This window comes from Condylura cristata, unplaced genomic scaffold, assembly GCF_000260355.1.
Source record: "Condylura cristata isolate star-nosed mole 26May11 unplaced genomic scaffold, ConCri1.0 scaffold00015, whole genome shotgun sequence".
In the NCBI taxonomy this organism is placed as follows: domain Eukaryota; kingdom Metazoa; phylum Chordata; class Mammalia; order Eulipotyphla; family Talpidae; genus Condylura; species Condylura cristata.
Genome location: NW_004567116.1, coordinates 11,080,052 through 11,094,414, shown reverse-complemented (window position 1 = coordinate 11,094,414; position 14,363 = coordinate 11,080,052). Strand labels below are relative to the sequence as shown.

The 14,363-nt window shown below is 38.9% G+C and overlaps 1 protein-coding gene across 5 annotated transcripts in view; it reads left to right on the top strand.

Moving 5' to 3' along the window:
* Positions 1-14,363, top strand: part of TTC17 (tetratricopeptide repeat domain 17) — an 81,831-nt gene that overhangs the window by 42,295 nt on the left and 25,173 nt on the right. For 4 of the 5 annotated variants that reach the window (XM_004682892.2, XM_012725549.1, XM_012725551.1 and 1 more), the window contains 3 exons: positions 7,265-7,435; positions 13,340-13,599; positions 13,992-14,145. In XM_004682892.2, coding sequence (XP_004682949.1) covers positions 7,265-7,435; positions 13,340-13,599; positions 13,992-14,145 — 585 coding nt within the window. The remainder of the gene's footprint in view (positions 1-7,264; positions 7,436-13,339; positions 13,600-13,991; positions 14,146-14,363) is intronic. The other variant, XM_004682893.2, reaches the window with a different exon arrangement.

Below are 14,363 nucleotides of genomic sequence, written 5' to 3'. Positions count from 1 at the left end.
AGTTACCTTAATTGACATCTTATCTGTCTAAAGGTTTTGTTATGATAGTGCAGAGGTATCAAGAGATTGATAGGTCTGTGATTCTTTTTCCATATAATAATCACAAAATTTGTATTTCAGTTTGTATTTTCAGTTGTATTAGGCAAGAATTTAAGCTGCCCTTATCCACCCCTTTCCAAGACAAATTTTTTAATTCTCTTACAAAAGTCTATTTAGAAAGCACTTAGATAAGCTTCTTAAGATCAAAACTATTTTGGAAAAAAACTTTTTAAAATAATTTTTCTGACCACTGTTACTAATCATCTCCAAGTTATTTTCTTTAAAGATCCATATTAATTTATATAAACTACATTTATAGCACCTATAATATAATGTCTTGGGTGATGTGAACTTAATGTTAAAATTGTAGGTCGTATGTTAACATCAGCAAGTATTTTATTGCTTCTTATATACAATCGTTGAATTTTTCACACAGATTTTAAGTTTATGTTTTTTGGAATAGCTACACAGGAAATATATCCCTTACCTTTGAATACTGATTTGTTCAGTCCAAGAACACGTAATCACCTTGCTCACAAAGTTTCTTGTAAAGATTTTATAGCAAAAAAATAAAAGTGTCAGAATTCTTTGTGTAGATTTTCTCAAACTTTTATTAATCTAGAAATAAATTGATTGCCATTTGTTAGGTACCTAAGTACCTATGTTCTTAAAGTAGCTGTTTGTTATCATCACCTATCTCTCTCCTCTGAATAATACCTGCTAAATTATTTTCTTTTATTGCCACCATAATTTTAAGGGTGCTGGAAAGGAAAACTTAGTAGGTTGAATTTTTTAATTGTCCAGTCTTGAGTTGACTAGAGAAACTAGTGCATCATTTTGATCAATTATTTTATTTTGGCTGGTTTGAAACAACTATTTTTCCACATCTTGGCATTTTATAGTTTGACTTAAATAGAACTGAATGTGTTATTTTAACAAACTTGTTATCAGTAATAGCATACTTGACAATATTTTTACTGGAAAGAGCTTTATCTTAATCGCTTGGCTACCAGATATTCCTCTGACAAGCTCTATGTAATAGCAATAGGAATTACAAAAGTTCTTGTTTTGTGAATCTAAAAACAAAAGTTACTCACTTAAGTCAAGAGCAGTCCCTGGAAGATCTGAGACTGAATCTGAGTCCTCTGCCTTCCAGGGCCATATATAATTCTTTTACTTCTAAAAAATCATAAATTATTCTATTGCCATAACTGAGAGAATTCAAATTTGTAGTTTCTTAAGGCAATTTCTCAAAGTGATAAAAATCACTACACGTTGTATAACAGTCCACAGAAACAATGACTCCATCCTTGTATAAAGCATGGGTCTTATGTTGGTCGTAGTAAGTTCTAAAAGCACACCTCAGATGGTCTTTTTACTTTAACTTGTTCCCATGATCTCATCTGAATTGTGCATCACTAGATTGCACACAGCATATTGGTCCTGGTGACCACATTTGCATAATCTCAGCAGCTACCATTTTTCTCGAGAGTCTTGGCATTTCCCTTTCATGAACAAAATGGGTTGCTGACCTTTGGTTTTCACAACAGCTTGGGACAATGTTAGGCTATGGTGGTTTTTCTAGTGGTTACACATTAGCCTCTAAAATTTTTGAGTATGTTTAAATGCTTCTTGGTTTTTAATGTGAACTTTCTGTCATGATGAAATGGTTTTGTTTATACTTGAGCAGTGAACTTCTTGGCTTCTGCCTAAGATCTTGCCACAGTGATTTCTCCAGTGAGTATAGTTTTTTTTTTTTTTTTAAGATTTATTTATTTATGCATAGGTCAGAGATGGGAGTGGTAAGAGGATTCACCAGAGACAGAGTGGTGAGCAGAACAGGCAGATCACCTGAAATACACTGCTAAGGGGAAGGCGTGAGCAAGACAGGAAAGGTCTGCCTGATGGGGCATCTAACTCATTCTGCAATGGCTGCCATTAGCTTGATAATGCTGATACTTAACCCCTGCACCACCAGGGAGGCCATTCCAGTGATGTTTTAGAAATTTTGCAGAACACTGTTGAGCAACTGAAAATACTTTCAGTCACCTCATGAGTTGTTTTGCTGCCTTTTTTAAAAGATATCTTTCACTGGAGAAATATCCTTAATTTATGTGGTAACTATGATTAACATGCAGTGGCGTAGTCACATATTTATTCTAAGTTACCTATTTACAAAAACATTGGTTTCATAATTGCATAATTTTGAGTACACTTGAATAGAAAGAGTAAAAGATTGGTGTTTTCTATATTTTCCCTCCTGGGACCTGATATTTAGTTGAATGTATCAGGATGTGTCCTCTAAGGACACCTCTAAGGTAACTTTTCTAAAAGATAGAAAAAAGAAACTTAAGAATATAATGGAGTCCTGTTAGAGCAGCAGTAACATCTTTATAAAATTTCACTGCTCATGGAGACCATTTTTCTAACATCTGTTCCTTTGCCTTTGGCAACATAAAATTCAAATTTGAATTCTAGTTCCCTTTACAAATCAGTTTAATTTTTGTTTATGTCTTAGGAATTCATTAGATAATAGGCAGTATAGGAGTATTTCACTTTGTCATATGAGAAAAAGCATGCTAGAGGCAGAAAGTGTGGGGGAAAGACTGAAGCAAAAGTAGCAATCCAAAGGGAGAGTTGTTGAACAGAAAAGAGCTAAGTGATGATATAACTTAGCACAGTGTTATATATTATATGGCATGAATTCATATCATCGACCAAAAATGTCCTGTAGAAAGCATAGAGCTAACTGAACTTAATTCTTTTTGGGGTTGGGGGTGTTCATTATAATTTCTAAGTATTTCAGGATTTAGATATGCTAAGCAGTTTAATCTGAATTAATTGCTATTGTTGTCCAAAAAAAGGTAGAAGTAAACTCTTTACTGCCTCTAGCATACCCTTTCCCCCACCATTACACAAACATTAGAAACTAGACTAATACTCTTAGCACTTCTAAGAGATAGTTGAACATGTAGAGATTCTGGGTTGGCTGTAGCAAGAAGGGCTTAGTAAGTTATGTTGGGATAACTTAGCTTCTTTGCAACTTTTCAGGGAGACAGATGTAGTAATAGCCATTTACCATGTTCTGTGCAATGGTCTTGCTGTTTATACTTAACAACCTAATGACGTGGACACTATTATGACACTCAATTTGCAAATGAGGAAACTGCTACACAAAGTGGTTAAAAATAACTTGCTCTCATCACACACAGAGAAAGCAGTAAAAACAGTGTATGAGCTCACTTAGTTTGACTCTTGGTTTTTACCTTTACACATTGTGCTCTTGGGCGAAAAGAATGACAGGAGCATGTGATTAGTTTTCATGGCTAATTTATTTAATTGACTCGAGTTGCTCTGAACTTACTCGTGGCATTTTTTAAATTATTATAATTAATGCTAAAGAATCCTAAGATACCCAACCAAGAATCTCTTGTACCAGCTTATAAGATTCAGAGAGTAAAAATTCTTTCTAACTATTAAATTTAGGCTTACCCAATTCTAGTTAGAAAATAAAAATAAATAAATGTTCATTTATTTATTAATCAATCTATGAGTTCCTGAGCACTCCAGAAATCTTTTTACTACCCACAGCATAAATTATGCCTTTATCCTTAGGAGACTTATGATTTAGCAAGCATTATTAAATATTTAGTTGTTTTCCAGAACACCCTGATCAGGTAGGTTAATATTAATAATACAATTTATGTAGGCAGTACTCTCAGCACAGAAAAGGATATTGGTAGGTCTACAATCTCATAGCAATTCCATCATCAGAAATACCCCTCCCTGAAGTTTTATCCATAGTTGGTATTGCTCTAGTGTCTTACTCCTCAGAAAAACAAGCTACCAGATGCCAAATGAATTAGATGCTAAATGCCTTGCAAGCAAATACAGAGCTTTATGCACAGAAGTGTTTCCATTTTCACCTGGGACCTTGTTATCTAGAGCATTTCAGTTAAATCATGTAGTTACTTTTAAAAAAAAAAATCAAAATTTCAAGGTTATATGAAGGCATTGAATATTCTCATTTGTATCAGCAAAAAATAAGTCACATACATGAGAGATGATGTCTTTCCATTTCCCCTCTCCAATCTTTCCTTGTGTTTCTTTAATGAGAACATCATCTCCACCTCTGCTGAGAAGACAAGGAATATTTTTCCACACAGGCAACTTTTTTTAGTTCCCTTTTGAGCTGCAGCATCACTACATAGTCCAGAGAATAGCAACTTTCCTTCTAAGGTGCTTGAATTCTCCCTTAGACAGCTGAAGGAGTAATTAAAAATTAGGCAGTTCAGTTTTCTATTCTTAGCCTAGATGTTAATGTAAATCACATCAGAACTCTCAGCAAACCTGTTTTTAACTCTTAACCTAACAAAATATTAACAGCTCTAATCTTAATGTTGCAGTTTCTACTTGATCCTTTTCACTCTGCTTCCAAGAAGTAACGTAAATTTCTTATTCATCCTTTTATTCCCCCAGTTCTTCCTGATTCCCTCTTCTGCACTCTCTCTAAGAGATGTTGACCCCAGTTTCCTGATTTGGAGGACAAGACATTCTTAGAATGCACAGGCTTGCTTCCAGAGGATGTCTGGGTTTGAGGTCATGCAGAAGGACTAATTTTAGCATCAGGATCTTACGCACATTTTATCTTCTAAATTACCTATAAAGCATTTTCCAGTATTACAGGCATTTTAAAAGATGAAACCAACTAAATGTTTATAGTGGAAAAAAAAGTGGGAGAGAAAAATAAGAGCTAGAAAGGTAGGACCCTCCCTGGTGGTGCAACAGGTTAAAGCACAGCACTGTGAGGCGATCTGCAGCACAAGTTCGATCCCCAGCCAGAGAGCTGACCCATATGGCCTGGCAGACGTCTCCTGAACCGCCCGCTGCTCCCCTCAGCGGTGTATATCAGTTGATTTGCCTGCTTTGCTCCCCACTCTGTCTCTGATGAATCCTTTCACACACCCCCTCTCCCACATCTGTGGCCTGTATCCTAGTTCTGGTATGCATAAATAATCTTTTTTAAAAGAAATACAAAGGTTGGAGGAGGAAGTCAACTTGCAGGAAACAGAATTTCACCAGGGCTTATCCTTTGATTTTGTAATACTAAGTTTTACTCATCCTATGTCAAAGTGAAAATGCATTAGAGGCAATTTCACCAAAGCCAAAAGCAAAGTATTCATATGTTTTTTAAAATCATCAGCATTATCATCATAATTTCCCCTCTACTTTTAGTAACTTACTTAATCCCAGTTAAGACCTGTCTCTGAGAAGTATGATGGTCTTTACAGTAAATTTTAGTCCATCGGTATGCAAAGTCGTTATAGTTCTGTTTTAAGGTTCTTAGGTTACCCTTCCCCATCCTTAACTTGCATATGCTAGATGGTGAAGGCAGAAGTGGAGGAGGCGAGTCAGTGGTCTCCTCTCACAAAGGAATCTGGAGAAAGCAAGCAGCTATCATTGCTCATAGCTTTCTCTAGCCCGCCTAGATGCGTATTCCACACACCTCTGTCCAGTTGCCTCCCAGACACAAAAATTCATGTTGCTGTTCCCATGTGTTCCATATTATTCCTTCCTGCCTAGGAAACTGCCTTCTCTACGTTTCCTCCTGAAGAGGTTGCATTGAACAGTGCAAAGCCAAGAAGCTTTGTAGTAAGATGGAGCTGATTCGAGACCCGGGTCTACCACTTACTGCTTGGGCTCCAGAAGCCACTTAATTTCACAAGGAATCAGTTTCCTTCTCTGAAAAATGTATAATAACTTAACAAACTTTTTTCTGAGGTGAAATGGAAGAAAAAATACAAAGCCTCTCAACAAAAATCAGCCCTCTCCTGTTCCTCATTTTTAAACGCTATGTTCAGAATCTTAGGTTGTGCCTCTTCACAGTTTACTGTGGAGTATTTATTGCTACCTCGTTACTATCTGTTTTCTTAGATTTATTGTCTCCCCATGTTGCTTGTAAGGTTCTTGAGAACAGAAGCTCTCTGGAAACAAAGACTCTTCCATTCTTATGCAGCCTTGTTGAACATGGTGATAGCTAGAATTAGACAGTGACTCCCTGTGTGTTATCTCCTTACTAATCTCAGTAAGTTGGAAAAGTTTTGAGTCTTTCATCTTCTTAGCACAGTAGGAAAAATGACCTGACAAGTACTTTCTTAAGCATCTTGAATCTCAGGAGTCATTGCATTGCTGCAGAGAGCTGATTGAGCACATACATGTCTGTGAGACAATAGTCTAAGAGTCTTCTACAACGTATTTGACTGTTGTGGTATAGGAGGGACGTTGCACATACACTTTCACCCACAGAGTTGTCTTCTAAACAAAGCAAAAAGAATTATCTTCTCATAGAAAGGCCCTGGGCTTCCACCAAGCATGCATCTTAAGTGCCACAGAACATGAGAGAATAGAAGGTCCCTGGAAGCTGCCCAGTCACTACCACATGAGCCTGACAGCTTCATAATGCACTTCTCTGCCAGGAGAATGGCCACCAGGCGAAACTGGAAAGTCTGTGTAAACACACAGGGCCTCAGGGCCATCCTCTTCAGCTCACAGGCAAACTGTAGTAGAGGTTAGGTTCCCTGTACATAAACCGAACAGATGAGTGAGCGCTGTAACTACGGTAATGGTCTCACCTTTTACACTGAGATAAATCTTTACCTAGGTGACCAGAACTTGTTTTCCAAAAGGAACAAAGCACCTTTGTGTTACTGTGGTCTTAAATGTGGATGCTCTGCCACCACCATCCCCCTCTCAAGTCCTTGAGTGTTAAACTTTAGAACCTTACCTTTTGGTATATCTTTCATTTTAAGGTATGGTGTGAGATATATTTCTCTGCTATAATTCATCTATCTCCGGACTTACTCAGGTACTTATATGTCATTTTTCACCTTCAGAAGGGACAAAGTACCTTTTTTATGTTTTTGACTTTACAGAAAACTTTCAGTCTTTCATTATGAGTGGAATGAGGTCTTGGGCTTGATCTTTGGTATAGTTTCCTCCCCTCCCCTAATACTTGGCTCTTACTGAAACTTGAGCCTAACTGCAAATCCTTGAATCACAATAATGATCTGACTTTGGGCACTCCAGCACACTGATTTTTGGGTATTTTGCCTGACAAAAACTAACTGTCACCTTTTTGCTCTTCTGGATACTTGGGGGCCCGTGAGCTGTGGGATACACAGGGAGACGTTTCTAATATGCTGTATCTGTGTCTCTTGTCATTGAGGTAATTGTCATGTGAAAACCCTGGACAACAGCCATGACAAGCAGAAATATTTTGACAACTCACAGTCACTGGATGCGGCTGAAGAAGAGCCCTCTGAGACAGGAGCAGAGGAGGACCCTGTACTCTCTGTTGAGAATTCAGGGAGGGACTCAGATGCCCTTAGACTTGAAAGTAAGTTGATTTGACCTGAGCTGTGCATCTGGGGTAAAATCAACTCTCAGGCTTTAAGCATAGGCTTTTCTCTATTTCAAGAGTCTGTTGCCACCTGTTGACAGTCACGCATTATGTTGTGGAATCAAGAGGGCGCTCCTCAGAGGCAGGCTTTCATGTGAAAATGCTCTTCACACATCTTTGTTTCTCCAGCTCGCTGTCTTCTTTTGCTAGCACATATTTCATTAATTTATGTACTATTCTATCTTCTTAATGTCATTAGTCTATTGAGAAGGCATTGGAAAAAAAAGGAAAATAAGTTGTAATTAAACTAACCCAATAAAGTTTAGATTTGGAGTCGTGGGCATACCTTCCAGGCCCTTCCCTTGTGTGATCATATATTGAACTGCGCTGTGCTGAACAGGTCTTGTTAAGCTGTCAATTCAGAATTGTCAGGATGAATGACTTCTTTTTAATACTCTCCTACTTAACCACGTCACTGCGTCTGGAACGGGACACAAATCCCCACTTCTGGAGTTTCTTTTCTCCTCTGTTCTTCCGACAGAGCACGTGCTCTTGGCTCTTCTGCTGTTACTAAACTGTCTTTTTCATTTTTCTTCATTTATTCTTTACTGTGCCCCTTATTTATTGGATTTCCCAGGATCTTAACCTCAGTCTTCTCTCCTTACCCCTCTGTGTTCTTTCTTGGTGTTTCAGACACCTTTGTGTATACCAGTACCTCCAGATCTCTACTTCCAGCTGAGACATTCTGTATAACTCCAGATCTTATTGCCACTATTTTTTTAATGGTGTCTTTACCAAGATCTTCAACAGGCATTTTAAATGTCAACATATCACAATTTTCACCCTGTTTCCTGAACTGCTTCTAATGCCTGTGTTCCTGCTCCCAGTCAGTGGCATCGCCATTCCTCAGCCACTGCTGTACCAGCCAGTCCTAAGACCTGTTGAATCTATACTCTCACTAGGTCTCCTGCTGCCTGAATTCAGACTTTCTCTCTTCCTGGGCCATTACAATAACCTCATAACTGAGTCCACCATATCTAATCTCCTAATTCAGTCTGTGTATGCAGAGTACTTGTAAAAGAGAGCAAGAGTGAGATCTGTGATTGGTACAACCCCCATTGCCAATTTCTTGTGTGTCCAAAGAGTTGTTTCTAAAATCAGGACCTGATCAGGTAAGTTGCCTATGTTAAAATTTTTGGTGATTCTCTTTTACTTATATGAAAAGTCCAGATGTCATAGTGTAGGATATGAAACGGTTTACCCCCGGTTCTTTTCCACCTCTACCACCTACTACTGCTACTGTACACAGCAGAAGTACCACCTTTTTTCACTCTCCTCATGTGCCACACTGTTTAGAGCCTCCATGTCTCTTCACAGCCTGGGAATGCCCATGCTTCCTCTTACTTAGCTTTCTATGGGGAACTCCCATGCATCTCCAAGAGCAAATCACATGTCCCCTACTCTCAAGCATTCATAAACGCCTCCAAGCATTGAGTGGCTTAGTAGGCTGTCTTGTTCCTACATTTTATCAAGCCATATTTCATACAGTATTAATTGCTTGTGTGTCTTGTCTCCCATCAGATGATGAGCTGCTTATGCACCATGACCTATATCACTTTCAATTCCTCTGTACAGTAAATATTTGTTTAAATAATGAAACGTGGCATTTGCCTTCCTGTGTGGGTTGGATTAAAAACTTAGCAATTACAGAATCTTATGTTTCCTGCTAAGTGGTATTATATATAAAAAATGATGTGTAAGAGAAGCAAAGTAGACCTCAAAGGGAAGTTAGGACCTTTCATCAGCCCTGGCAGAAATTACTGGATTTTTTTAAAAGTCTAATTCCCACTTATTAACTCAAGAGATTGATTCTGAGACTGGATGGACGGTTTGTCCTCAAACAATGGAGCTACTCCTCCCGGGTGCCTGTCAGCCCGGTGTCTTTATCAGCCATCAGATCCCCCATCCAATCGAATGCACACCATGAGATTACTTGATAAAATGAGAATCCGCACCAGTGACACTGAGTAAGAGTCAGCGTGTCTCAGTGTATGGAAGCTGCTCTTTTCCAGTGCAGAATGCTTGAGAAAAGCTCGTTTCTCTAAGAACTTATTATTAGAGTCTTTTTCTAGGACACATCAGAATATAACCCAGCCAGTATCTTGCTCCTGTTTCCCTGTGTTTTGAATACATCAATACCTGAGACAGCTTGGGACCTGCTCTCCAGTTTCTTCAGTTCCGCACCCATTCCCTCTGCACCCTGGGGTACAGCACAGCCGCCCTGACTGGCCTAGGAGTCGCCTAGGCCCCTTTCCGGTCATGTGGACTGTGGAAGGGCAGGTTCCTTTCAGATTGCTACTGACCCATACAATAGTGACTGTTCTTACTAGTTTTACTCTCAGGTACCAACTTCTCTTTACCTACTGCCTAAATCCTGGGAGTACCTGATTCTTTTCTCAGGATACTGGTAGCATGGCCATAGGGACCACAGACTTTCTCTACGTTAGTGTGGTTCTCAGGGTCACAACTGCTCCATGTGAAGTGCAAATAGAGAGTTAGAATAGCAGTAAGCACAGACCTCAGGAATTTCCAAAAATTATTTTTGGAAGAAATTTAAAGAAATACAAATAGTTTACCTCTCCAGTAACCTTATGTTATTACAGTAAGCTCTACTTTTTGTGCTACTGTGCAATTTACAGAATACTATGAGTCACATAGCAACATTATGAAGTAGGTATGATTACTAAAGCCATTTTATGGATGAGAAAATTGAGGCCTTCCTATGATCTTCAGCAGGTGACATAACTAAACTCATTCCAAACTCAAATCTTCCCATCCCATATGCTGTGTGCTTGGCTGTGATTCTTAGAGACAGGGATTAGTTTTTTCATTGGTAAGGTTCATTTTCAAAGGATACTACCATCTACTTTTACCATTACTTTAAAAAGCAAAGATTTGTCAAATGTCAAAAAAAGTATAGCGATGATCTGAAAGTCAGTCAGTCATTTGCAAAATAGGATTCCAGTGTGTGAGTATCTGGGCATGTGTGCATGTATCATAACAATGCTCTAGGCATTCCCCTTTTGTGTGTCTCACTTTGCTGGCCCCCTGTTGTAATCCTGCCTCTGGTCATCTGCCTTCCTTTAACAAGCGCTTTGTGAGTACACTCTAGGAAAAACACAAGAACAGATAGTACAAATGTTCTCTAGTTGTTTGATATATATAGTTTTATGTCTCCAAGTTGATTATAAATCGACATCTAATTCTGCAGGGACACATTGCTCGGGTTCATATACTTTTTGTACCCACATATGTAGCTTATAACCTGGGGCTAGGCACGTGGTAGGCTCTAAATACATAAAAATTGGTTTATTTTTTCCTAACTTGTCATACACCTGTAAGCTTCCCTCTCCATTTAGCCTTGCCCTGTAGGAATTGCTATCACCCCAAGTCCCTTTGAAAAGGCCTAATGGCTGCCAGTTGCGGGAGTCTGCAGCAAGTTCCATTGTGTCTTGATATGAATGTTGATTTCCATTAATAAAAGTCCCTTTCTCTAAGAACTTATTAATAAGAGCATAGATCTCCATATGGTGAGGGCACAGAGACGCATTAAACTTTGGCAACTGGGCTTGCAGAACTCTTGGCAACGGAATGACACCAGTGTTTTCTAAATGCAGTTACTGAATGGAAATGAGACTTTCAGACACAGCGTCTCTCTGCTGGTCTAACTGTGCACCGGGCAGCGAGTTACCTACAGTCTCCCTTTGGCAAAAGCTGCTTTTCTTTAAGCCCATATTCTTGGCTATGACCAAATCTATCAAAAATCCTTTCCCGTCTCAGAACCAAGGGCAAGGAATCCCATGGTAGACAGAGGAGAAGGAAGGAGAGGAGGCTAAATTAGCATGAAGACTATCTAGAGACAGCTCTGTTGCTGCAAGTCAGATGCCAGGCAGTTTTTCTAATTAAATTGCTATTTGAGGTCTCTGCAGCAACCATGTCCAGCTGCTTTCTTGGGTTAGCTGTTGAAAAGTGTATAAATCATACAGTGTGCTGGACACCATGCTAAGGCATACAGTGTGCCTGCTTCTCAGTTGTTTACCACTAGGGTGACAGTATCTTAATACACGGCAAGGTAACCTTGGAGTTTAAAAAGTCTCATACCACTAGCACGACAAGACACAGGCAGGAGCAGCAGATCCTTGAGAATCTCACAAACCAAATTACTCTTGAGTTCCTATTAGTTCTCTCTACAGCTCTTTGAACTTGCTCTGTGCCAGATACAATATTAGACATTTGGAATAAGATAGAAACTAAAAATTAGAACTCTTTGTCAACCCTACATTTATACTGTTGGCTGAATAATTTAAATAACTACCACTCCTATCTGAATATCCTAAAGAAAAAGCTTTTGCAACCCGTCTTAATTTATGCCTGTCTTGGAACTCTACTAATAATTATCATTAAGCAATAGAAGCCAACAAATTGGTTTGGAAAACATAAAAGGAACTTGCTTGATAGGACAGTAGTACATTTTATAGTCACTCATTAACAAATGGAAGAGCCCTGTAACTTTCGCACGAAAGAATAACAGATTTCTACTAGCACTCCTAGCTCAACAACAGGCCGGCCCACTTTCAGGAGTAGAAAGTGGATCAGGAAATACGCCACCAGAGCTGAGAGTGACAAGGAGCGCTTCTGTGAGTAGTGCTTAGAACTTAAAAGTTATTTTATCCATCTTCCACATCCCAGGCTTCCTCAAAAGCATTTCTAAGATGGGTTTCTCACTGTGACTGTAGGTCTGGCTGGTATGGCTGTGATATTCCTGACCTTCACCTCCTGAATACCATGTTATAAATCACTGAGCAAGCCATTTATTACCAACTGGAGATTATTGGTCTGGCACAACTAGGATAACAGACTGGTATTTTGTGAGCACATCGCCCACTGGGCTCATTACAGAAGGAGCCATACCATTCGGTTTTGCTTTTTGTATTCTGTCTACTTCGAAAAAGAATTGGGGATGATTTTCATGGGATGCACAATGTAACAGCCATTTATTCAAACTAAATAACAAAAGTTTAGTCATAAAACATTTTTTAAGGAAAAAAGAGGAAAACAGTCTATTAAGAAATTTAGGCTAATTTTGCCCTAAATAACTATCTGAGCATAAAGTGAGGACTGTGGAGTTTTGTAACCTTCTTTGTATAAGGTAGGAATCCTGACGTGAGAATTTTTACTGCATCATTGTACTGGAAGAAATCTTTGAGAGTTTTTACATAAAAAACTTGAAGTGCATAACAAATATCTTGATAACTTCAAAAAAATACATTAGTATATTGCTATTTCTTATATTAGTAATTAGTGAAAAGGGAAATCTTCATGTAAAGGTGATAACTTCCCATTTAACAGATCATTCCGCTAAAGTAATTAGACTGTAAGAGCTAGACATGCAGCTACAACGTTTCATTTGCTGTTTGATTAGAACTTGAAGAATCCGACATGCTAAATAAATAACATACTATAATAAACTTCACCTTTGTCATCTGTGTCTTCTATATCTAGGTTAAGTTTGTTTTTGTTTTCCAAACAAAATACATACCTATTTACATATATAAGATGGTTACATATATCAGATACACATTTAACTGTCCTCATGCTCACCAGCAGCACACTCTAACTGCTGCCACTGTTCCCATGAGGAGTCTGACAAAAGCTGGGTGATGAATATGTTAAATTTATTATGGATTTTGAGGGTGCTGAATGTTTGTTTTTTATGACGATGGGCTATAGAAGAGCCTCTAAGCAGGACCCAAGCTTCTCTCAAAAAGCGAAGTTGGAGTCCCTAGAGTACTTGAATGAATACCATGTAATTTTAATAACATGCCGGCTCTTGAATTTCAGGTACAGTTGTTGAGGAAGGCAATGGTTCTGATGAGATGGAGAATTCCGACGAAACAAAAATGTCAGAAGAAATATTGGCTTTGGTGGATGAATTTCAACAGGCGTGGCCTCTGGAAGGCTTTGGGGGAGCACTAGAGATGAAAGGACGGCGTCTGGACCTGCAGGGGATCCGGGTACTGAAGAAAGGTCCCCAGGATGGAGTGGCCAGAAGCTCTTGCTATGGAGACTGCAGAAGCGAAGATGATGAAGCAACAGAATGGGTGAGTTTGGCGACTTAATTTTTACTGAACTTGGGGGCTCCTAGTCAGCAACTAGTTAAGTTTCTGTGGGGTATATGGCACTACTTTATCCACACTCTCCAGTAGCACCCTCACAGTGCAGTTGCAGGAAGCATTTGCTGTTACTTATGCCTTGAGAAGCTGAGGGGATTTGAGGAGTGGGAAGCCACACTCAAGACCAGCAGATCTGAAACTGCAGGGCTGAGACATTGTACCTTTTCATTTCTGTTTATCCCCCCTTCAAGGCTGAATTGTTTTATTTCACCAGATGTTTCGTGTAGATCTTTAAGAACTAAACTGAACTGTAGCCACCACTGCTATTGACAGATTGGATAATTGGTCACACTCGTCTCTCATCTATTTCTGTTTCCCAGATCACATTCCAGGTCAAACGTGTGAAGAAACCCAAAGGCGATCATAAGAAAACTCCTGGGAAAAAGGTAGAATCAAATCAAGCAGAAAATGTTCATCGCTACCAAACAAACCTAGAGATCACTGGCCCAAAGGTGGCATCTCCTGGAACACAAGGTAAAGATGGACGATCTATACGCCAGGTTCTTCTTTCAGATATCACAGTACCAGTTCTCACAAAGAATGTGTTCGTACTTGAAGTAAATCAGATGAGATGGTAATTAAGTTGAATGAGCAAGAAGCTAGTGATTTTATAAAAAGTTTTGACACTTCCTTGATATTTTTTACTGTAGGCTATTTGAGTCTGATCATCTGGCCCTAAATATCCTTGTGTT